Source organism: Coturnix japonica, chromosome 2 (genome assembly GCF_054131305.1).
Source record: "Coturnix japonica strain WE chromosome 2, WE-NBRP24, whole genome shotgun sequence".
Classification (NCBI taxonomy): Eukaryota; Metazoa; Chordata; class Aves; order Galliformes; family Phasianidae; genus Coturnix; species Coturnix japonica.
The window spans coordinates 77,408,233-77,431,531 of NC_140664.1; the positions used below are offsets into that span (position 1 = coordinate 77,408,233).

A 23,299-nucleotide genomic window follows, 5' to 3' on the forward strand; every position below is an offset into this window, starting at 1 on the left:
TTACACGCCCTCTCGTGGTATAACCATAAATGCACTTATTTTAACAATATCTAGAATGGGCTAATGAGGAAGGCTATTTAATGTGTGATTTATGGGAAATGCATCTGGCTGAAAGGTTTCTATGAAGGGCAGAGACCTGTTACTCTTTGTTCTTGCTGTGATCCGTGACATGTATGCATTTTCAGAAGGCAGGTTACCGCCTAGCATAGTAACATTGCAAAATGTCTAAAGGCAACATAACATAAGTAGAGAATGTTTGCTTTTACAAAAATTTGGAAGCCTAGGATAATAGAGAATGATGTAAACCCCACAATGGATATCTGTCTGATGGGTTTATCTCTGTGGTTTGGGTGCAGACCTTAATTGGTTGCACAAGGATAGAGTTGTCCTAAACTCTGCTATTTTTTCTACACCCTCCCCCCCCCCCCACCCCCTTTTTTTTTTTAAGCCATTCAGCTTCATTATTCGTTGCTTTCATGCAGCACAGTGTGGTTTACCTCTCTGAGTGTTCTCAGGTTTCATGTTTGTAAAGAATGGCAGGCAGCTTGAAAGAAACACATTAAGCACAGAGTGTTACCGATCTGATCACTAGCCCAGTCAAAATCCCATTGTATTTGTGGAGCACAAAAACAGACCACTGCTATATCAGAGGAATGGCTATCAGGAACACGGGGCTGAGGTGTCAGCCCTTTTGGTGACAGTCATAAAAGGCCAGCAATAGCGTAACACAGAACTGCACCCTAACAGCTTCAACTCACACAGAAGAAACATCTCAATGACGGCTGTGTGGAGTCTTCTGAACCCTATCCCTAAGGAACACAATAAATATTAGTCAACAAAATAGATGTCCTTTGTCCAGTGGAAGCAAAAGGTTTGGAGAATGAAGTTCCAATCTCTTCCATTCCATCCTTCATGTGTTTTTGTATATACACAAAAGGGAGCCACAAGGGAGTTAGCTCCTGTTTAAAAAATGCCGTTACTGTATTTGCTGTTGGACAGGCCATGCCTAAAACAGACTGTAAGTAATTACAGCAATGTTTGTGAAGAAATAGGCAGGAGAACTTTGTGCTAAGCACTGCACAAAAACATAGCTCCCAAATCACTGTTTTCATACGTTGATGTGTTGTGGGGTTTTTTTCTACCAAAGTGATTGCTGAATGACCACTACATGTGAAGAAGCTCTCCTACCTCCCTGCAAGAGTTACTGTGATTCTGATGTTCCTTTATTTCCCTTTCTAGGATGCCTTCGTGGAATTGTACGGCAACAGTATGAGGCCTTTGTTCGATTTCTCCTGGATCTCTCTGAAGACCATCCTGAGCCTGGTTCTGGTGGGAGCTTGCATCACTCTTGGCGCTTATCTTGGACACAAGTAGAGTCACCCAGTTTATCGTGGATTACAAAAGTCTTTCAAAACAGCAAAATAATATTTTTTTTCTGTAGCACAATGGTATTTTATGAGCAAAACAACTTCCTGGCTAAAGATTAAATCAGCTATTACTGCCAAAGGAAATATCATTTATTTTTACATTGCAGGAAAATTATTTATTAAAATATATTTACATTTTAACCTGCTATTTTCAGAAACTCTGCAAGTTGTATCTGTCATCACATCATGTTGTTATTCTTAACTTTAAAGAGCCCCAAAGCATTTTAGGTTCTTTTTTTTTTAATTGATGCAGTTGTCTGGATCATTTTATCTGGAAAGAGCAAGTATACTGACAAAGACCTACCTGCTTACACTTAGGAAGGCAGTTACTTGAGCTGCTAATGGCTGTGTAATTGTATAGATCTCCTTGCAATTTTTGGGATGGCCGAGAGGGCTCTGAAAGAAAAGGTCAATGTGAACAAAGTTCTAATCCCGTCCTGCCTGCGAGCTCAACATGGTACACGCATGCAGTCAAAATGGTGACTTCTTGAAGGACACTTGGCTATCCCTACAGCTTGAAATGCAATTGCCTCTGCCTTGTAGACATGCGTTTTCAAGTTACCAGTCGTGCCATCGCATCATAGTCATGATAGCATCATCCTATACCCTACTATGTGTCAGCTCAAATGCTTTTCTTTATGGATGTGTGAAGTTTAATCTTTGGGGCTTGCAGGAAATTACTGTTCCAATGATTTTCTCAGCAGTAAAAAGTTTTCACGGCTACTGACACAGAAACATCAGGAGACCTTAAGTGCCTGCTTCTACAGAGCAGAGCTGGAGTCTGAAGACCTGACCTGCGTCCCACTTTAGGGCTCATATCTGCAACTAATCCTGTTTACTTACAGAGTTCCTCTGGGGGTTTGAAACCAATTAAATGTGGTCTCCAAATCCCTGAAAGTTGAAAAAGATTTTAATTCTATTTGGCAAGAAACAGACCTCAGCTGAGTTACAAATTAGCTCTGACTATCCTCGTTTCTCAAACCAGACACCAAAATCAAGTTCATTTTCATAACACAGAAAGAAAGTGAGCTTTATCCTCCTGCCCCTTGCCCTCAAAATTATTTCATGCTAATAATTTCCTAAGACTGTCTACTGAAGAAAAGATGAAGAAGAAACTCCTCTATCTGGACAGAGACTCTCTGACACCTCGATCTCACAGGTGCCTACTGTCATTTCAAGCGAAAACAGGGTGGAGGAAAAAGGGGAGGGTGAAGCCATCTGCCCCTGTTAGAAATGCAACGCAAGTACAGTTAATGCAGAATACTCAGTATACACTTTTATAAGCAGACCTGTGTCCTAAGACCAGGTGTGTTGATGTATGTCAAAGCAGGGCTTTCCATGTGCTCGGAGGGGGCCGGAATTGCTGACGAAGCAGAAGAATCCCAGTGTGTTGCATGGACTGCTCTGTTGAATGGACATCGCCATCTTCAATCAAACGCTCCTATTTTTTCTACGAAACTTTTGAAACCCGGGATTTGTGGGTAAATGGACATTCAGAGATAGAAAGAAAAGGTTTTAAAGCTCTGAATGTAATGTACCGTACAGCGCAGAAGTGCTAATAAGGGGTGAAAAAAGTAAAATAAAATACAGTGAATAAACTGTAGATTCAACCTCAGAATTTCAGATGGATAACTTTGTGGCATTATATGCAAAATATCTCCATTAACTTGGGAATGTAAGATGTTCAATGTTAAGGCTGTAGTTGATGTTGTGTCTTCAAAGCTGCTTTTTTTTGTTTGTTTGTTTGTTTTAAGAGTTGTACATCTCAGCATTTTTACTGCTATTTAGTCATGGCACCTACACTTTGTGTGAGCAAAGATGGAACGAGCTTACCTTTCCACTTTGAAATTACTTGTAATTTCATAGAAACATACAAAGGAGGTGTTTCAAAGATCACAGAAGTGGGACTAAAACTAGGATCGATTTTAAAGAAAAGAAAAAATGTCATAGAATCAGATGCACCTGCAGTGTTTTTGGAGCTTCTGTCAGAAGTGGGCATATGTGTGCAGGATTCATATGAGAAATATTTGAATTGGGAGCAACCAAGTATTGTGGATCGAGTGTGGGCTTTGTTTTTTTTTTTTCAGCTGCGAAGCTGAACGTGTCTGAAGCTGATTTCAAAACTGGAATTGGCTGCTATCGAGCTGATGTTTCATTTCACAAGCTAGTCTTTGTTTCAATTTATGCCCATACGCCCATTAAAGTTCATGAACTATTAGACCTCAAATTGTTTCAAAATTGTTTATTTTATTAAAGGTTTACATTGTCAAAAGTAGTAAAAGAGTAACTATCAATTCCAGTGCTGCTATACTACCAGGATAATTTGAATGGGTTTTATTTTTAATACCTTCCAATGGCAAAAGTTTTTTAAAGCTGCTTTAGAAATAATATGAAGACGACACGTGATGATACACATTTAAATGAATATTGAGGATTTTGTGTTCTGTTGTGTCTACTCACTGGACTACCCAGTGTATTGGTTAATGCCAGGCAAAAAGAAGAGTCACAATGACTGTTGATGATTTTATTTTATTAAAGAGCTAACGGAGTTTTCCCATCCTGACTGCAGAATAGTACAGTATTGTGGCTGCATTAGGTATAACGGTAGTTGATAATACATTTATTAAGAAACATAGTAGAAACATTGAATGTATATAAAAGCTTGAACTTCTTTAATAAAATCCTCTCCTCTCACTCTTGCATTTCTTTTGCAATAATTCCTGTCTTTTATATTCCTCATCACATCTTCCCATAGAGGTTTGGTTTTTTTCCCCCCACAAATTGCCTTATAGACAATTGCATGCTCAAAGACTACACTTCAGTGAAAATTCATCCTCTGTCACTATGTGAACACACACACCTGGTTGTTCCCAGTGTATCCAAGCCATCAAAGCAGAAAGTGAAGAAAAGAGGGAGGTTTCTGAGGATGGTTAGGTGTGGAAGACCAGAGGACAACAAAGGAAGACACCAAGAAATAGAGAGAAGCAAAGAGATCACCAAAATATCTCCCTGCTTAGAGGCGACTGTTAGAAGGAATTGGTTCATCTTTCATTCTTTCCCTTGAAAAAGGGTGATGCAAGGGCAGAGTAACCCATTACAGACTCACCACGATCATTTTTCAGTATAAAACTTCATTAATGCTGAAGGCAGTCTTTTGCGTAACAGAAAATCCTTAGGAATTTGAAAGTAATGCTTGATTTGGCTGTGTTTAATTTATTTGTCATTAATTCTTTTCCGCTTCATTTATTAAGAAAATAATGAAGGAAAATGTTTTGTTCCTGGGGAAAGGAAAAAAAAAAAGTATCTGTGCAGTCCCTTAAGATCTGTTACAGATCAGTATCTTGGGAATAAATGGAAAAATGAGGAAAATAATCTGCAAGTTCAGTGTTCTGGAATCAGAGCTGACACAGAGGATGTTTCTTAATAGAACAAGCACTGGATCTAGCAAAGGAGGAACAGGGCTTGGGGGGTAATGGAGAATAATATACAGATAGGGAAGGGGGCTGGAAGATGTGGAGAATGACACTGGTGTGTAAGAAAATCTCAAGTTTCAGACGATGCAGGAATCCACCCAAGATGGCCTGAAAATAAGTTCTAACTAAAACCAGCTACAAACCCGTGCACTGTGATGTGACTGCAATTACTAAGAATGTTCAGCTACAGAATTGTTTTTAAATTATTCTACAAGTACCCACTCATTACAAAAGCTCATTTGTTTGCCGTTGCGATTTGAGATTACGCAGCCTGAATAGGATTGCACTAATAGAGAACAATGATGGAAAAGTGTTTCTTTGAAACCAGATGTGCAAAGGAAACGTTGATGTGGTACGGTTCAAAGAATACAGATCCAGGACACCCAAGCATACAGTCTCCCAAGCTGAGTCAGTGGGAGTCAGATACGCATAAGGACTACCTGCTTTGAGCCTAAAGCATGACACTATGCTTAGCCATGCACCTGCATCCGACTGCACAAGCCTAGAACTCCTATTGATTATAAGTGTAGTGAAGTAGCATGTTTAAAGCCTGTCTTTTTTCCTCTCTCTGTCTTTAAACAAGCTAGCAAAATGATTCATTTGTATTACAAGTTAATGGCTCGGTAGTATATGAAAATTTAAACATCTTTTGATTTATGAGTATAAAAATTCTTTCTCGTTGCAAAAGCCCAGCTTTGTTTTTCATTCCTATCTCTCTTTCAAACAAGGCTAAACAAAAGGAAGACAAAGGAGCCAGTTTAATCTGTATTTCTTTTAAATCACACTCCTATACTAAGTTAATGCAGCTTCATCACACAATGAAACCTTTCTTGGCAACTTATACAGCATTAAGAATTCCACAGGAAAAAAAAATGTATATTTTTATAATTTAATTAGCATATTTTTTTTTCTTTTTCTTCTGAATATTTGAATTTTAATTATCACCAGCATAAATGTACATAAGCAGATATCGTTTATCCAGTACCTTTGGATGATGTATGTACGGTAACGTAGTTTGTCAGTTTATCATCATTTAATATGATTATGTCGTTCTTTGTCTTTAAAATGTTATAAGAACATGCTGCCATTAAACTTTCCATGTCTGTCTAGTTAATATTGTGAAAAAATAATAAAGCACACTGTGAGTTACTTGTTTTGCATTTGACTTGTTTAGGATTGGTTGATAAAACACGGCTCCAGTAGTTATGAGGGCAGTTTTGTCAGTGAAACATGGCGTTTCCTTCCTGCTTGTTCCGTTGACATTCTGCTCTATGTTAACATCTTCAGGCTACAGTGACAGTGTTGAAGTACAGCTTACCCACATGTGTTCTCTGAATCTCAAATATCCGATGATTTTGCAAAGCTCTCCCTGGAACTGGGAATGCAACCGAGTTAGAGCTTTCCTAAAAACAAACAAGATCCTTGCTAAACTCCATGGCAGCAGACATGACAAACTGTACATCTTTGAGGTTTATGCAACAGAGGAATATAAGCAAAACTTTACATTTTTATTTTTTTAATGCTGTGGTATTTTTCGAGCTAATATCAAAATGTTTAATAGATGTGCAGGAATGTATTTATGAATGTATTTATAACATTCACCTTTGATGGTCTAATGTATTTCTGTCCAGGGGCTGCCCATAAGGTCAGGGGAGAGTTGATATTCAGAGTAGTTCAGGTGGGTCCTTGGTCTGCCTGGACTGTCATGATGGAAGATGGAAGAGCTCTCAGCTTGCTTTGATCATTAACAGACTGGTTAATTGGGTGCTTCATGTTCCTTAGCTATAACTCCCTCTCATAGCACCCCGTCACACTCACTACAACACTCAGAGCTGCAGGGCTGCAAGTCAGTGCCTTGACTGAGATTATCTGCAGGCTGACATAGTCTAATCTTTTCCTTTACTGTGGTTCATGCTGGCTGGAACCACGGATTTAGTGAGTCTGTCACCTCATGTCACTCCTTTCAGGAAGGTTCACCAGGACTTTGAGCTTCGAATGATACTTTGGGACAAAATCACTTCTAAATGGGATTTACTATGGGCAGTGCTTGGAAGAGCACCAGTGGGCACCCTCTGAATACAGTGTCAATTATGCACTAAAGACATGCATCAGAAGTATCTGTGCTGCTGGCAGCTGACAAAGGACAGGGTTTCACTTTCACTCAGGCTGTTAGGTTCTGTTACTACTTTTCTTCTTTCTCTTGATCCCAAAAAAGAGCAGCCAATATCACATCTGTGGACACAACCTCATGAAGCTGCTGATTGAAGACAGCAAAAAAAAGCTCCAGAAAAAGCTACAATCAGTCAGTACTCCCCGACATTCATCAAAGGTGTCTGTGCCTCAAGATACAGTAACCCAGGTTTGATTAGCTGCCGCTGTGTGAAATATAGTACACAGACATATCATCTATTAAGGAGACCCTGAGGACGCTGCCACCCGCTCTGTCTCATGTTTCCAACGTCTTGTTAAAAGTGCCATGAGACTCTTCTATTTCTTTACCAGAACTACTTTCCATCCTAGTGGAAAGGAGCTGTAAAAGCATATCATCAAATCTCAAGAGGGATGAGAGGAAAATAAAACATCTTCATTACTGCTGCAGGTTTGTCACAGTCCTGTTTAGATACAGGGAGGTGTTCAGCTACTCTGACCCTTAGTTCACAGATGTTGCGGCACACATTCTGTGGCTGTAGTTCACATACAAAATAATAGCTGAATTTGTTAATGAGTATTTAACTCTAGGAATGTACCCAACTACTTGAGGGGGGTTTGCAGCCCAGCATGCTCAGTGCGCTGTCATGCGTGCCCAGCTAGTGAGTGGCTCAAGTTAGTAGTTTAATCCCTTTCAAGAACAATTCAGACACACATGCACAAACATCTACCCTTATGTCTGCATCCTCGAGGACAGAGAAGGTGTAAGAAAACAACTTGAAGCTTTCTGAAAGAAGCCACAGCAGAAGAATGCAATAGATTCTGCCCTCCTGGCTCCAGGACTGAACTGCTGAGCAGAGAACGAGGTTGCAAATTGCTTTACAAGTCAGGAGGCAAGCAGATCTGCAGTTCTGCATGCACTGCTATTTCTTCCCTGACTATTGTTTGAGACTGAAAGAAGACTGAAGGGACTTGGAGGAAGGTATCCTCAGCACTGTCTTATTTCAAGCTAAAACCTAAGGAAGGAACATGTGCTGAAGTCCCTTTGAGGAGGTTAAACTAAGTTAGAAAGCCCAGGTAAATTACTTTAGTGAGTCTCTTCTTTCTGCCTGTTTAGATTATTCCAGTTATTGTAAAAAGCTGGAAGGCGAGCACCTGTGAGTAAATGCCTGCCTCATTACTGGAACAAAGCACAGTGTGCACAGAAGAACAGAAAAGGTCAGAATAAAGACAAAATGAACATCAGACCTGATAGCTGGGGAGGGGTTTGGCAACCTGGAAATTACACTGGTAGGAGCATTTTCAAAGCAAGCTTTTGCCGGCCTCCCTTTCCAAAATATACACCAATGGTTTCAAGCACTGTAAATCATCAGAGAAGTTCCACTGCTGGCCATGTGCTGCAGTCCCTCTGAGACAGCAGGCTCTCAGCCTGGTAGTACCAGTAGTTCCTGCTGTTGTCTCTCGAGCTTATTCAATATTTAATGAGAATGAAATTTATTCCAGTGTGAATGGCTGCTGGATAACTGCTTGCCATTTGAATTTCATCTTACATCTGACCCTAACAGGAGTTAGCCTTCTGCTCATAAGTAACATTTGGTATCAAAAAGTCCCTCTGAGGAGACCTTACTCAGGGCAAAAGACCAAGTAGTCAAGATCTGTGCACTGCAACAAACTGACTTGCACAAACAAACAAGAAAAGATCATGTGGTTCTTAGTTTACTGCAGCTTGCTAAAACTGAGTGTGAGCACTAAGAACATTCAGAATGGCTCTAAAAAACCTTAAGAGGATAAAAACACAAGAAGTTAGTAAAACCATCAGTATCTTTTTTTATTATTATTATATCAGACTTCCCAAGGTACAAGCACACTCGTTTTTATCCTGTGGAGCCGGGTGTTTGGCTCGATGATCCTTATGGGTCCTTTTCAACTCAGGATATTCTATGATTCTGAATACTGAGTGGTGTTCCTAGCTAAGTCCAACCAGAAGACGCCTCTTCACCTTCAATGGGAAACCTGCTCTGAAGCCAACCCAAGCAACTCATTAAAAATATATTGAGTTGCCACTCTGCCACTTGGATATGCTTGAGAAATGTATTGATATGCCTTCTCCTAAATGTGTCCTCCAAAACTCCCACTGCACACAGGACCACAGCAGTGGGAACGCAGTGTCTTGATTACTGTGAGAAACACTGAAATCAACACTTACTCCAGCAAGTCATGGTCTTGCAGACAAAAATGTACATCTGGAGCCCAGAACTGGTGCAAAGCCTTGGAAAGCCACAGGTGACAGAAAGTGGTTGGTATATGTTCAAGGTTTGTCCTGATTACAAAAAGACATGTGATTCTGTTTCTGTCAAAGCAGCACGCAGTTCATACATAACACATAAGGTATTTAGTCTGGCTAGAGGAAGATGAATTCCACCTGATTCAGCATCATCTAGTTAGAATGACACAAACAGGCTGCATCCCATTCATCGTAAATCTCTACAGCAGAAAATTAGAAATAATTGGTCAACTTGAGCCAGCAGGGGTTACACTGGGGCAATAGGTTGTGCAGTGCACTTATATTCTTGCATGCCACACAAACACATCACATTTCTTCAAAAACTGCTTTTTTTGGTCGAGTACCACGAACCCTCAACTTAGATTTACTGTGCTACCAAAATGCAATAAGAAATCTGCATGCACAGAGCTGCATGTCCTATGCATATGAACATAAGTAGTAAAATAATAATAATAATGATGACTTCTGGGTAGTTTGGAAAGGAAACAGTGTGAGATTGGAAAGTAAACCAAAGGATCACATGAGATGCCCTAACACATGATAAGGCATTTTGGAAATAAACTTTACAGTGTATTTCCACTCACTTCCCTCAAGGCAGCGTCACTCCAAAAGGCCAGGCTGCATCACAATACTGTGATCCCAAGTGATGTGATCTCATAGCACTGTTAAAGGCAAATCACGATGACTTTAAAGTCTCTTCCCAAACTGCTCCTCATCCACTCAACAACAAAGAACCCAAGAGCAGGAACCAGCAATGCAAAACACATCAAACAACCCAATGCAATAGTTTTGGCAAGCAAGCTTTTGTAGCATAAAGATGCCAGCACCCTGTAAAATGCCCGGCAGGCAGAGGAGAAGCCAGGGTACCGCATCATAATTAATGTACTTGGATGATTTTCACCAGGGACTGGAGCACAGACGCTTTCTGTAATTCTTTCAGCAGAGCCCTGTTAACAGCCTGTGCCGTCTGCTTCAGTGCGCAGACGGTGTGGCCTGAAAGGGACTGCTGACTGCTCTGTTCTGTCCTCTCACAACTCTGCTTGAAGCCAAAACTGGCAGAAAACCAAGGTGTTCTCTCATGAGACTGTAAATTAATGTTGCTGAAGGAAACAGGCTTGTAGTTCATGTGGTTCTGAGCTTGCCTTCCATCTGGCGTCTAACTCCAAATTCCCTCTGCACCTAGGAATAAAGCAGGTGAGGTGTCTGGTCCACTCAGCACCCCCTACACATTACTGATTTCCTTTCATCCAGGTCTTAAAAAAAAATCACTGTTCTTGCTACGGTTTTGAAATGTTAGAGGGATTTTTTTGCTCTTAAAAAAGCAGCTGTTGCTGCTTTGCAAACATTCTTCTCATTAGGTAATTCATTTAGTGCTAGCAGAACACACGGCCTCCTCCAGCACAGCTCTATAAGAAGCTGGTTATTAGACACGTAAAAAATGTGAGTATGAGAAAGAAACAGATGTATTTTAAACAAAGGGGCTGAATTTTAGCTCCTCCTGGCTCCTCCTCCCCACAGACAAGGTATCTAATAAACCCTTCACGCCAGCTGCTGACCACCTACATCAGCACTCCTTTACATTCTCCCAGTATTTGCATTAGGGACAAAAAGTATCAATCTTTAACTGAGGCAGCACTGCTTCCAGTTATGTCCTGGTCACAGCTTCCAGGTGTGAAATTAGATTTCAGCCTTGTTCCTTTGTGTCTGCTTTCTTATTCTCCAGCAAGATGGAGGGGGAAAGTAAGGCAAAGCCAGAGATGCTCAAGATTCTCAAGAAGCACATATAGGAAAGAAAAGAAACAAAAGGATACAGCTACCTCCAGAAAGAGATGAGACAGTCTCAGAGTTTCAGGTGGATCCAGGCTCCTCTTCACGTCACACATTTCTCCAAGCATGCATCTAACTCAAGAACTATTCCCACCATTATCTACTGCAAAGCCCCCATCAGCATTAGCTGGGGTAAGACCTACTGCATGCACTTGAAATGGAACCACCGGTAGCAGCAGAACAGATTTAACTGTTTGTTACACAAGGTTATTCCACTACCTAAGAAAGGCAAATGTCTTTCTTCGAATATTTTTGCTTTTCTTAAGCTCAAATTGACCATGGGGGAGGGCTCTGTAGCTGGAAAAAGTCAGGAAACAGTTGGAAAGAGTCAGGGAACAATCCCAAGTCCTGCTCCTCCCTTACTCTGGCAAAAACACATCTGTCCCTTTACAATACGCCTAAGTCCCTTTGAGAACCTCACCAAGATACAGTCACAAAGGTGCTGGAAAAATGGAACATAACACACAGCTGCTACATGCACTGCAAGTGAGCAGAGTTTGTGCAAACACAGATGTGCTTAGGTCTAAGCATTACCAATTTCTTCACTTATTTTGCACGCTTGGCTAGTGATATTTTACCCGAAGCTTTCCCAACTCATTCTGGAGCTCACATCTTCATGCGTCTTCAGAAAGTGACTATGAAAGGCATGATCCAATTGCCCCCAAATCGTTCAAATTCTCTGCTACAGGAGAAATTGAAAAAAAAAATAAAAAAAAATCAACAAAATAAAAATTAAAAACATCCCTGGCTCAACTCATTTTTTTCCACTTATTAACTACTTGGGAAGAACAGACAGTCAAAAATATGTCACTTTTGGCAAGCAGAAGTATACACACCCACACAAACAAATACCTGTCCTTCATTTTCAACTGTGTGTCCACTGCCGAATCATCCTTTCCTTTACTCACAGCTGACAATTGCACAGATGTCTGTAACGCAGCTTGCTCATAAAGACACATTCATTGCAAGGAGATACATGACAGACTTCACACTTAACAGTTGTCAGCATAACTTCATTAATATGTCTTAAGCATCCATTTGCCCACCCCCCACCCACTTCAAAAACAAAATTAAAACCCACTTCTCTTCTGTCATCACATTCTCCAACAACCATCACCACTCACTCAAGTGCTGGGAAAATAACTCACTTCTTTTTCCTTAATCTCCGTCGACTGAGCCTTCTTCCAACAAAAGCAGTGTACAAACAAGCTCAAAATCACAAATGAAAGAAGACATTTTTATTTCCCGAAGACCACATCTGTTGATCTTGTTGACCCTTCCAATTAAGTGCTATGATTCACCAATGACTAGTAGCACAAACATACATTCACATCCTAAATTCTGTCAAAACATTACAAAATTAGACAGCACAGAGCAGCTAATGCTGTCATTTTCATGATGTGCCTATGACGACTGTAGCTGGCAAAACAAATGTCCTGGTGTTATAAAATTCCCTTTAATGCATAAAGTATTTCCTAGAAAAATAAGCCCACATGTTTCAAAGACAACAGGGTGCTAGAGGTCAATTATAAAAATGTTCTCTGCTTGTTAGAAGAGGCCTAAATGCCCTTGCTTATGAATCAGAGGGAAGCTTACCTTATTGATGCTGGAGGTAGCAGCCCCATATAAAAACCACAAAAGGGACAGGACACTAAATAGGGATGCTTGTATCTTATATTTGTCCAAAAACGATCTGAGCACATAATAGTCTACAGACAAAACCAACTGTACAAAAAAAAGAGATGTTGGCAGATTTCATTTCTCTAGTATAGACACTTACCAGTCAAAGCTGTTTATGACTCATGCTGATGTTAAGTTTTATCTTAAAACAATCAATTAAACCACCTGTTGGTGTCACCAGTGAAAAGAATAATGAATCTGAACACATCCACTTCGCCATAAAGGTTTATTGATAGCAGTGACCTTGGACTCGGTTACAACACTGTTCATTTCTCATGCTCTGGAAAGAAACAAAATGTCTATCTTTTTATAACTACATGATCCAAGAGACAACTACAGCACAGAGTGAATTCAAGCAGGACTCAGTCATGCAGATGAGGGGTTTCCTCCTTCCTCTTTCCTCCCTACTCCTTCTGGGCTTCGATTTTGCAAGATGTTTGCAACTTTAGATCCTGGAAAGAGCTAAGGGTGTTGTGAAGCTCGTACAGGCCAAGCCTTTGATGACCTTCTGATCTGGAAGAGCGCTATAACTTGTAGGGAATACAAATGCAAGGAAGTGGGACACCAGCAGACGGAATTTTTCCTCTCTGTTGAATTTGGCTTAGGAGGGAGTCCCAAGCCTAAGAACCCTCCCACTGGTGTCTTGTTGAGCTTCTTTTCCTTCTCTCTTATGGTACATGATAGGGGAAGGATATTACACAGCTGGAAGCTCCCCAGAAAACGTTGGAATAGCACTCTAGTGGAAGTAAAAGTATAAATCTATGGAGGTTCTGAAACTACTAAAACTGCTATATCAGAATTGCAGAGTAAAGTAAGCTTGTACTAAAGGCCACAAAGGAAGAAAAGAATCAAGTTCTGGAAAACAGAGTTCCAGAAAATCCAAATTCATAGTTACACTTGAGAAAAATGCAGTCATCCTGATAAAAGCAAATATATATTGATATATATTGATATATATATATATTTCCCCCTATATATATATAGGGGGAAAAAAAAAAAGAAAGGAAAAAAAAAGTCTAAATGCAAAAGCACTAACTCTGGTGCTGATTTCTACCTGTACAGCCAGCTCAATGCTGCTGAAGATTTAACAAATGATGTAGTGATTATTTGATTGCCCCTTAACACCAGCTCTAAAATAAAAGGGGAAAAAAACCACACCACTTTTATATGCATAGAAAAACAACAACAACAAAAAAAAGCCTTAAAATGTATTTTCCTTCAAGCAAGCTGTAAATTGTTAGGTTTCAAAACAGACAGAGGAATCGAACATAATTTGTCTGGTTTCTAATTGTTGAGATAATTCATAATTAAAAGCTGGATGGGGCAGAATTAGGTGCTAGGGAAAGATATTTGGGCATACATCAACCATCTGAATGGACTGAGACCAGATGAAAAAGAGAGAACAGATCTGCTATTAAACTTCTGCCTAGGCTTCACTGGGGCTGTTGTTATAAACTTCGAGTACAGCTGCACTTAATGAGTTTGTGTAAAAGCAGACATCATACAAATGGGAGAAAGTAGGAACTTCATCCAATTAGATAAGAGAGTTGGCCAGCAGCCTCCACCAAACTGAAAAGCTCTTCCAATTTTAGGGATGAGAGCTAATTATAACTCTATTTTTGTGAGCGTGCGATGCTACTAAATTATTGAGAAATATTGTCCTGTCAAAGAAGTATGTCATCTGCACAGACTTGATCGTTAGAGATAGAGCATTTGCCAGAGAGAGTGATAAGCCTTGATAACAACAGAAGGCATTCTGCTGTCGAACCTCGGGGTGCAAATGGCTCCCCTGCTTGAGATTCTTCTCAAATCACTTCTTTAGTTTATTCATTTGGGCAGCTGGGAGGGATGGCAAGAATTTCTGTTTCTCTTCTTGATAGTGAGGAAGGCATATGGACAGTGGTAGCTCCAGTAAGTGTGCTTGCTGGAGAAGGCTAGTTCGAGACATTCACCACTGAAACTAGCATACAGACCGGGGGACTTTTTCTCACTCTTTTGTTACCGTACACAATACTATGAAGACTCAGAAGCAGCTGGATGTGAATGGATAGAACAGTTCTCACTGCTGCTTCATACTGACCAGCTTCTCATCTGGAAAGTGTACTCAAGGAAATGATGTTCCTTCTTCTGCTGTCTCGGCAGTCCCAACACACCTCCTGAGAACATCACAGCACATCGCTCAACAATACAACACACCACAGCTACTTTGAGTGCACAGCTCCTTGCAGCCACAGCCTAAACAGCCCTTTTGGCTCCATGTCCAAGCAGGCCACACAGACACCTCCCAGCAACACTGTCCATTGCGTCCAGTGATTTTCAAGAACCAAATGGCATTTTGTATAAGGAGAAAGAAGAGTGATAGTCCATGTGCTCATTTGGTGAAAGTGCACTCTCAGGGCAGCAGGGAGGGGAAGTGAAATTAGAGAACATATTAACTGAGCATTGGAAAACAGGCTCAAACACTGGAGCTTTATTTCACCTAGTTAACTCTGTTATTTCACTTCACTTGTGACGCCTTTGGAATAAGGGCTTATGAGCACCGCCAAATAATGCCACTTTAATAGCGTAACTCCCAGGCCCTGTGCTTGCTGGCAACCTCTGTAGCCTGTCAGCAAAAAGTCAGCTAGTTTTCTTCTCAGGACAAGAGGAAGCCACTGAAACTCCCTGAAAGAAGCCAAAAAAACAAAACACACAAAAACCAGAGCAGACGGAGTGCACCAGAAGGCTGAGACTGCTAATAGGACAGCTGTAAACTAGGATGAAAGACTTAAATACAGGATTAAAAAGGGGAGTGAGAAGAGTCCAAAAGAGCTGTGTTTGTATCTAATCAAGCCATGCTTCCTAAACAATACATTTTAATTCAATTATCCTACAAGCAAATAAACCAATTAACTTAGACTTATATCGCCAGTAAGAAAACAGAGCAAGAGGCATCTCAATAGACTTACAGCAATCTTCTGAACTTTGAATGAAGGCTACCAGTGCAGTTCCTAAACTTGACACAGGCAAGAGAGAGGTTTAAGGCTTCCAAACAAAGATTCACCATGTGAATTTAGAAAGACTAAATAAAAGCTGAAGAGCCTTATTAAATGAAAGGCAAATCACCAAGAAATCAGCTTTCGGGGATCAGCTGAACTGCTGCATTGTACTTGCATGGAAAATTACCCAGCAGCTTTTTCTGAACCAAGAAACACAAATCAGTTTTGCTCAGTGAATGCATGAGCCAAACTCTTCTATTGTGATGGTTTCAATAGAAGCTCAAATAACTTTGACAGCCTGGAGGGGGAAGGGTGTCTCTGACCCAGTTTCTATATTACAGTGTAGTTTGGGTGATGGTGGTACGAGTGTTTACAGCAGAACCTCTTTTCTTCAGTTTCCCTCTCCTGCTTGCCCACCATTGCTTTGTTTAAATAATCCACAGCTGTTATCATGCGTGCAAGAATAAGATTAATTGAGCTTAATGATTGCTGGCGACTTCTTATATGCATTCAGCTGGTGATGTCTTCAGCGCAGAGGCCCTTTACACAGTATAAGAGGAAAATTTGTCTTTTACTTTGGCTTTCTCATTTCATATCCATTTTGAAAGCAGAATTCTCGTTTCCTCTGGACATCTTTGCTCAAAACCTCTTAGCCTGCTGTGAGAAATTCTGAAGGTCAGACCCTCTTCACTCAATGGAAACTACATGATTTTTTTTAGGCTCTTGGCCAAGAAGTTTCTTGCTACTTCTCACGCCACTGATCCAGGAGAAAACACGACCTCTCCTTTGTGTGGAATGACAAAAGGCTGCAGAGGCAGAAAATGGAACTACTGAACAATGCGGTAAATGGTTGAAGAAAGACTGCGCATACACAGGTGGCATGGAAACCTGGATTCTCCTTGTACAGACATGTAAGAGCAGTGTTCCCTCCAGGCACCAGGGCAAGGAATGAGACAGATAAATTGGGATGAAAACACTAAAAATCGGAGTGAGAGTGGCAAAATCCAAATGATATACAAGATACATGCAGCTAAAATGATAGACCTTTTACAGTGCAACGGTTGAAATATACTTACGACTCTGAACACCCACAGTAATTATTTTCTCTTTAAAAAGCTCTCGCTGCTAACCACATTTCAATGCTGTTTTTAACAGATCTTGAATTATTATGAACCTTCACTTGTCTGCTTTGATATGTCACAAGCCATCACTAACCTGACAGCTCACTGGCAGACTTTCAAGCATTTTCAAAATTAAGAAATCAGCCTCGCTACGAGTGCTTCCTCCACTTCCAGCCACTGAAACAAAACCTAATTCAGGGCACTGAAGACTGCAGAATCAAAAATAAAGCTGAGAGAAACTAAAAGGTTACATTGATAAAAGGAATGGAACAAAGAGGAAAAGAGCAGTAGGAACAGTTTTATGTTAGCCAATAGACTGCTTAGAGATGTACTCTATGGCAAGAGGTAGTTCAGATTTTAAGCCCTGAGATACCCAAATGACTCTGCTATGCACAGGGTGGGATCTCACCAGGTGACTTGCAGAGTGGGTGCGCTAATTTGGGGGCTACTGCGTAATCCAAACCCATGCAGTGGGAGGAGGTGAGCCAGCAAAGACTGCTGAGGATATCCTTGTCTAATCCTGTCAGACAGCAAAGCAGCCAGTCACATAAGAAGCTGTTGTCATCAGCCACATGAACTTTTCCCAACTCTCTCTTACTTTACTTGGCTAAAGAGTGTTGTCCAAGGTTTTGGTATGTGGAAACTGGCCACTCTTGTAATAGTCAGGTATATTCATTCCAAAACAAAGAAGAATAGACTAAGACTAGAGAGGGGAAAGCACAAAGAAGAAGATGCAATGTACTTTTTTTTTTCCTCCCATAAAAAATATATTTGTATTCTCATTCTGTCTAAGAAATCAGGTACCTGATTTGCTTTTCTCTTCAGCAGCTTTTCTTCTTCTTTTCTTTTCTTTCTTTCTTTCTTTTTTTTTTTTTTTTTTTTTTTTTTTCCATTGAGGAAAAAGAGATAAGTTGGAACATTTTGATCATACACCTTACTTGCTTTGTTTTAATCCAACAAGTTTTATTTCATTTTCTCAAAATGCATCTTTTGCAAGCACTGCATAGCATCTGAAAACTCTCATTTGTTAAGGAAGAACTTCTGGTTAGAACGTTTGATCATTTTTCTGGCAATTCCTTCTTCATAATGTCTGTGTCACTTTCCTGGGTCATGTTAGTACACTAATTTCAAGGCTGTTTTGTTCGCTTGGAGGACAGAGACATAAATATGCTGCCATACCTCCTAGTTGACTTAAGGCTATTCACATACCTCTGGGCTCTTCAACTCCAGCTATAAAATGAGTATTATAGCAACTTTCACCTTACAGAAACACCATGGAGGGAGAAGGTATGAAATAACCCACATGAACCAGGCTTTAGAAGGGGGCTGGAGAGGATGACGATTACTTGATTCAGATTGACTTAACTATGATGTGAACCTGCGCAAAGCGGTGTTATTTCCAGAACAATCAAAGCCTTAAGATGCTCCTACTTTTGCAAACAGCACCACAAAATCTCTAATAGATTACAGATAGGCAGGACTTCTGTTTTATATCTCAGCCAGAAGACAAGAATCATCTTGCTTCTCAAAGGACTAACAACATGTCGCGGGTCAAACAGACCGTAAGGGAACACAGCCAGTACTACAGAGTCAAGACCTATGGAATAAACACCATAATTCCCAAAGCACTTCAGTTTTATCTCCAGTAGAAAAGCCAGGCTCAGCCCTGCTTTGCTAATGGAATATGAAGAGTTTTCTGCCTGTGATGTTGTTTAAACACTATTTGTGACTCCCCTCATTCAATTTACAGTGTTTTCTGAACAGGGTCTCGGCCCCGAAAAACGATGATTTAACTTACTTGCTTGTCTTTGAAACCCCTAGTCTGGATTTTTACTCATCTTCCTCTGAATATTCCCTCCCAAGAGCTGCCCTGGATGCAGAAGCAAGGCAGCAGAACTGAGTGCACATGTACTCACAGCACCCAGTCCCAGGAACAGGCCTTCAGCACAGAAGAGAGCCCAGCGGCTTCTCTGAAGCAAATTATCACCTGGTATCAGAGCTGATGGGAAAGAGGAAAACAGACAAAAACTGAAAAAGCAAAACAGACGATTAAGGAGTAAAGAATGGCAGATGAAACTAAAAATAGTCCCCTTGGCAGTTATAAAGGAAATTCGTTTGACAGGAGGCTGCTTCTTTTGTCAAGAGTGGTTTGTTATGCAACAGATGATACCAACACCGGCTTCTCTTATCTTCATTGTCAGTTTAACTGACAAAAAGGAGCACAGTTTAACATTACTGGAGCCACAGCAAGACTTACCATTTGTTTGTTTTCAGGCATGTGAATGTTTTAAGAGACAGACCAGGGATAAATACTGGTGAGAAACTGTGGTGCAAGCTCAGCTAAGCAGTTCTGTGAAAAACTTATGAGTGCAAGTTCATGATTAAAGGCAGCAATTAAACCCCTGCCCACTGCTGTTCTGGTTCCCCAACCTCCCACTCCGACATTACCAAGAAGGGAATCACAGTGACTTTCCTGCACAATGGGAAGCTTAACGCTCACAGGTTCTTCTGCACACAGACATCCAGGGATGTCCTTTCCTGTCCCCTGTGTTTTGCTTCTCACAAGAACATACAGGGCTGGAGCCTTCTGGACAAAGGAAAAAGCAAAATATAAATGATCAAAATAGTTTCATTTGCTGGTGAGGTCTGCTTTTCCCTTATTTTTTGTCCCAGTGCGGAGCATTTGGTAACATTTACGCCTCTAAATTTGAAGGTAGGAAGTAGAAACTAAGAGGATTTAAAGACACCAGCTTAACATCTTCTTTTCCCAGAGGGAAATGATAGAAAAACCATGGAGAGAAGAGGGAGAGATGAGACTCTCAGCAGCTTCCCTGGCAGTCCTCCACAGGAGTGCAGGTGAGGCTGCATGTTCCTTATTAAAGCGCCTTCTGGCAGGCGCACAAGCTTTTAGAATGCCTGCTGATTGTGGCTGCCAATATCTGCTGGTAAGGAGGTAAGCAAATTGCAGCCCGTCCAAGTTAAACAAGTAAAGGCTGGGGCTTTAAAAAGCACGAGAGACCCACATACGCACACACATGCTAGGTGGGAGTGAGCACTTGGATACAATGCAGATGCAAGTAAAAACTACTCTAGCTGGTCTTTTGATTGGGCTTCCCTGAAATACTCGTTTACAGACCCAGTATAGTGCACTGAACAGTGGGTTAGTTGCAAACAAGGCACTCTCAGCCTATTCCTTTCTCTGAGGAAAGCAGAACGAGACTGTAGCCCAGCAGTCTGTCTCCTAGGTGAACAACTGAAGGCATCCTCTGTCCCGAGCACCCCAAGTGTTTGCTGGGAAGATAAGAGTGTAAGATAAATTGGTGATTAGATCTCCCAGTCAGAGGAAAGCCTTCAGTGAAAAACACGGGCAGATTTCAGCTTCTTCCTTCAGACTGCAAGCATACAGTGTAGATGCAGGAAATACTACAGACAGATTTCTTTTAAAGCCTTCTAGAAATAACTCGTTCCGTTTCCCACTCAGTGAAGGGGGAACTCAGTGCAGATGCTGCCCCACAACAGGCACACCTGTCATTAACGGCTCAGGCCACAGGATGCCACTGTTGCATTTCTTTTTCAGGAGGTCAAAAGAGAACAACGACAATCGGTGTGAACTGGATACCTAAGTTTAATGCCTCTTTCCCCCCCTTTTTAACACCGTGTAGACATTTGCCAACGTTACAGCCCCAGGCAGTCCAGATGTAAATAGCTCAGTCCCACAGCATTGTGTGTTTTGATCGGGAACAAAATGTTTGGATACCTTTTAAGGCTACATTATTGCACACAGCATCTCTGCGCCTTCATAAATTTTCTACGGACAAGAACCCTTTCCAATGGCTGCCAGGAGTGTTGACTCCAATCCTGATCGTTTTGACCACAAAACAAATCTCCGCTGTTATTGGATTTTATCTGTGTTCAGATGAGAAAAGAAAAACACTAGATGGGAGAGCAGATAAAATGAGAGAGAAGGCAGACTGCTCATAATTCTTACCTCTTGTAAAAGAGGAAAGAAGCTCCTACCATGTTAATAAAACTTCACAAATATTTTACTAATATAAATACTTTCATATAGAAGTCTGGAATGTAATGTGTTCATGCCAGCAGACAGTGAAGTGGCTTGAGCTCCCAGAAAGCTCCTATTGCTATAATTTCATGTGATTTACAAGCTGGCACCCAGAAACATGCCCAGGACAAGAGATCTCCAGACAGGTAAAGACAGAGGCTCTTCATCAAGCTATATCAGTGTGACTTCTAGAGCAAGGCATGGATCTGGGCAGGTTCTAAGTGTCTTTGAAAACCAAATTTCAGTCCTGAAATATTTTTACATTTAAACTGTAAACTATTAAAGAAAATGGTGTATGGGATTGCAGCTTCTGTGAGATTGCTGATCTGTTTTTCCCTTGTGAGACCCCATCTGGAATGCTGCAGGCAGGGCTGAGTCCCCCACACAAGAAAGATGTGGAGCTGTTGGAGTGGGTCCAGAGGAGGCCACTAGGATGCTCAGAGGCCTGGAGCATCTCTCCTGGGAAGACAGGTTGAAGGAGCTGAGATAGTTTGTCCTACCTGAAGCCTTCTGAAGATAAGCAGCTCTTTTCCTTCATTTCTGTCTCCATAGCTGATGCATTTGGGCTCATCCTTGTTTGCTGCAGCCAAAGACTTTGCCGCCCTAGTATTATTACTCTACTTTCTATCATGTTATAGCATGACAGTGGGCTTTATGGTCCCTTCCAACCTAAGCTTGATGCTATGATTGATTCTTTTAAGATCAGCACAACATAGATGTAATTCTTGATAAAGGACTCCTCAGAAAGGAGAAAAAAATTTAGCATAACCAATCTCAGATTTCAAAAGCCATTTTGATTTTGCTCATTATTTGCAAATAGGAATGATGGCTTGCATTTGAGTGTAAGAACAGGAAAGAAGAAAACGAATGATGAAGTTTTCAGATGCAGCTTGGGTGGCCAGTAACAGCAGGACTTGAGGAAAGTCAGCATGACAATGACAGCTGTAATGATGCAGAGTGTTACAGATGCTGATGTTATAGCTCCATAGTTCAAGCTGATATAAATAAGAAGGGGCCCATAGATGACATCCTTCTGGGATTCAAGGCTTCACCCTCACAGCCTGCAATGTGTTTTGGATGTGTTCCAGAAGCAGCCTATTCCCCAGCCAGAGTCTAGATTGTGTGGCAAAATCCCATCTTTCTGAAGGCCATACTGCAAGATCTTTAAATCAGAAATAAGTAACTGCTCAGCAGACTTTGGGAAGGACTTAGCCCATGGAAAGAAACAGCCACCAACCAAACAAGTTATAGGCTACCTTACACAGAAATAAAAGAAGCCTTACAGTGGTTTGCTATGCTTTAATAAGAAGGATTTGTAGTAGCATACAGTAAGGATTCCTTTTGCTGAAGCAGTACTTGGTGTTGTGCTGTTTTTCTCTCCATGACAGAAGAAACTGACCAACACATAACAAATTACTTTGTTTCAAAATTCAATTTACCTCCATCCAAAAGACTAGAGATTTCAAAATCATTCCAAGGAAGAAAAAGCAATAAAAGAAAGCCTTCAACTCAAATTCTTTCCTTCTTGTTTCTAACAGCAAACAACAGACTTAGTGTGAAAGCAACACTGAGAGAGGGTAGGAAAAAAATTTCCAAAGCTAATTTTAGTCCTGCTGATCTCAGGAGCTCAGTGTTCCCGTCAAACTGAACCACTGTCCCACTGTCTAGATGGAGAAATCTCCCCACGGAGACCTGGTTGTGGCACCTTATACCTTAGGTCTAGTTTGGTTGTCAGGGTTGTTATCATTGGGTGCTTTTCTTGGATGGATTGGTTGGGTTTTTCTTCTTTTTTTTTATTTTTTTTTCTTTGAGCAAACATCCAGGACTGCATTGATCCAAGACACAGATGTTACCTACTACAGTAAATCACTAGAAAAAAATCAAAATGTTTCACACTTCATTTTCTGTAAATTACTCCCTCCGGACTCAGCAGTCAGCCAAAATTCATCCACAAGACCTATTTCTATTAAAAGGAGAAACTGATGGCACAATCAGGTATATCCTTGATACAGAATTGTTTCTTTGCATACAAGAGGGTACTTTTCCTGCAAGAAGTTAAGAAGAAACAATGAAAGCTTTCTTTTCTTTGATGGTTTCCATCTAAATTCAGCCAGTACTGTATCCAATCCTTCCATGAGCTTTCTATTTCTTATTTTTTTATCTTTTTTATTATATATTTTTTTATATTTTATTTTTATTATCTTTAGAAACATATATTCCTACCACTAGCACTGCTGATTTCTTCCAAACCAGCTTCCTGTACTGTGGGTTGTTTGGTGGGTTCTTATGTCATATATAGAT

General features: G+C 40.7%; 1 protein-coding gene across 2 annotated transcripts in view; it reads left to right on the forward strand.

Moving 5' to 3' along the window:
- Nucleotides 1-6,049, forward strand: part of BCL2 (BCL2 apoptosis regulator) — an 89,843-nt gene extending 83,794 nt beyond the window's left edge. For both annotated transcript variants that reach the window (XM_015854617.3, XM_015854615.3), the window contains exon 3: nucleotides 1,240-6,049. In XM_015854617.3, coding sequence (XP_015710103.1) covers nucleotides 1,240-1,374 — 135 coding nt within the window. In that variant the 3' untranslated portion in view covers nucleotides 1,375-6,049. The remainder of the gene's footprint in view (nucleotides 1-1,239) is intronic.
- Nucleotides 6,050-23,299: the final 17,250 nt, after the last annotated feature.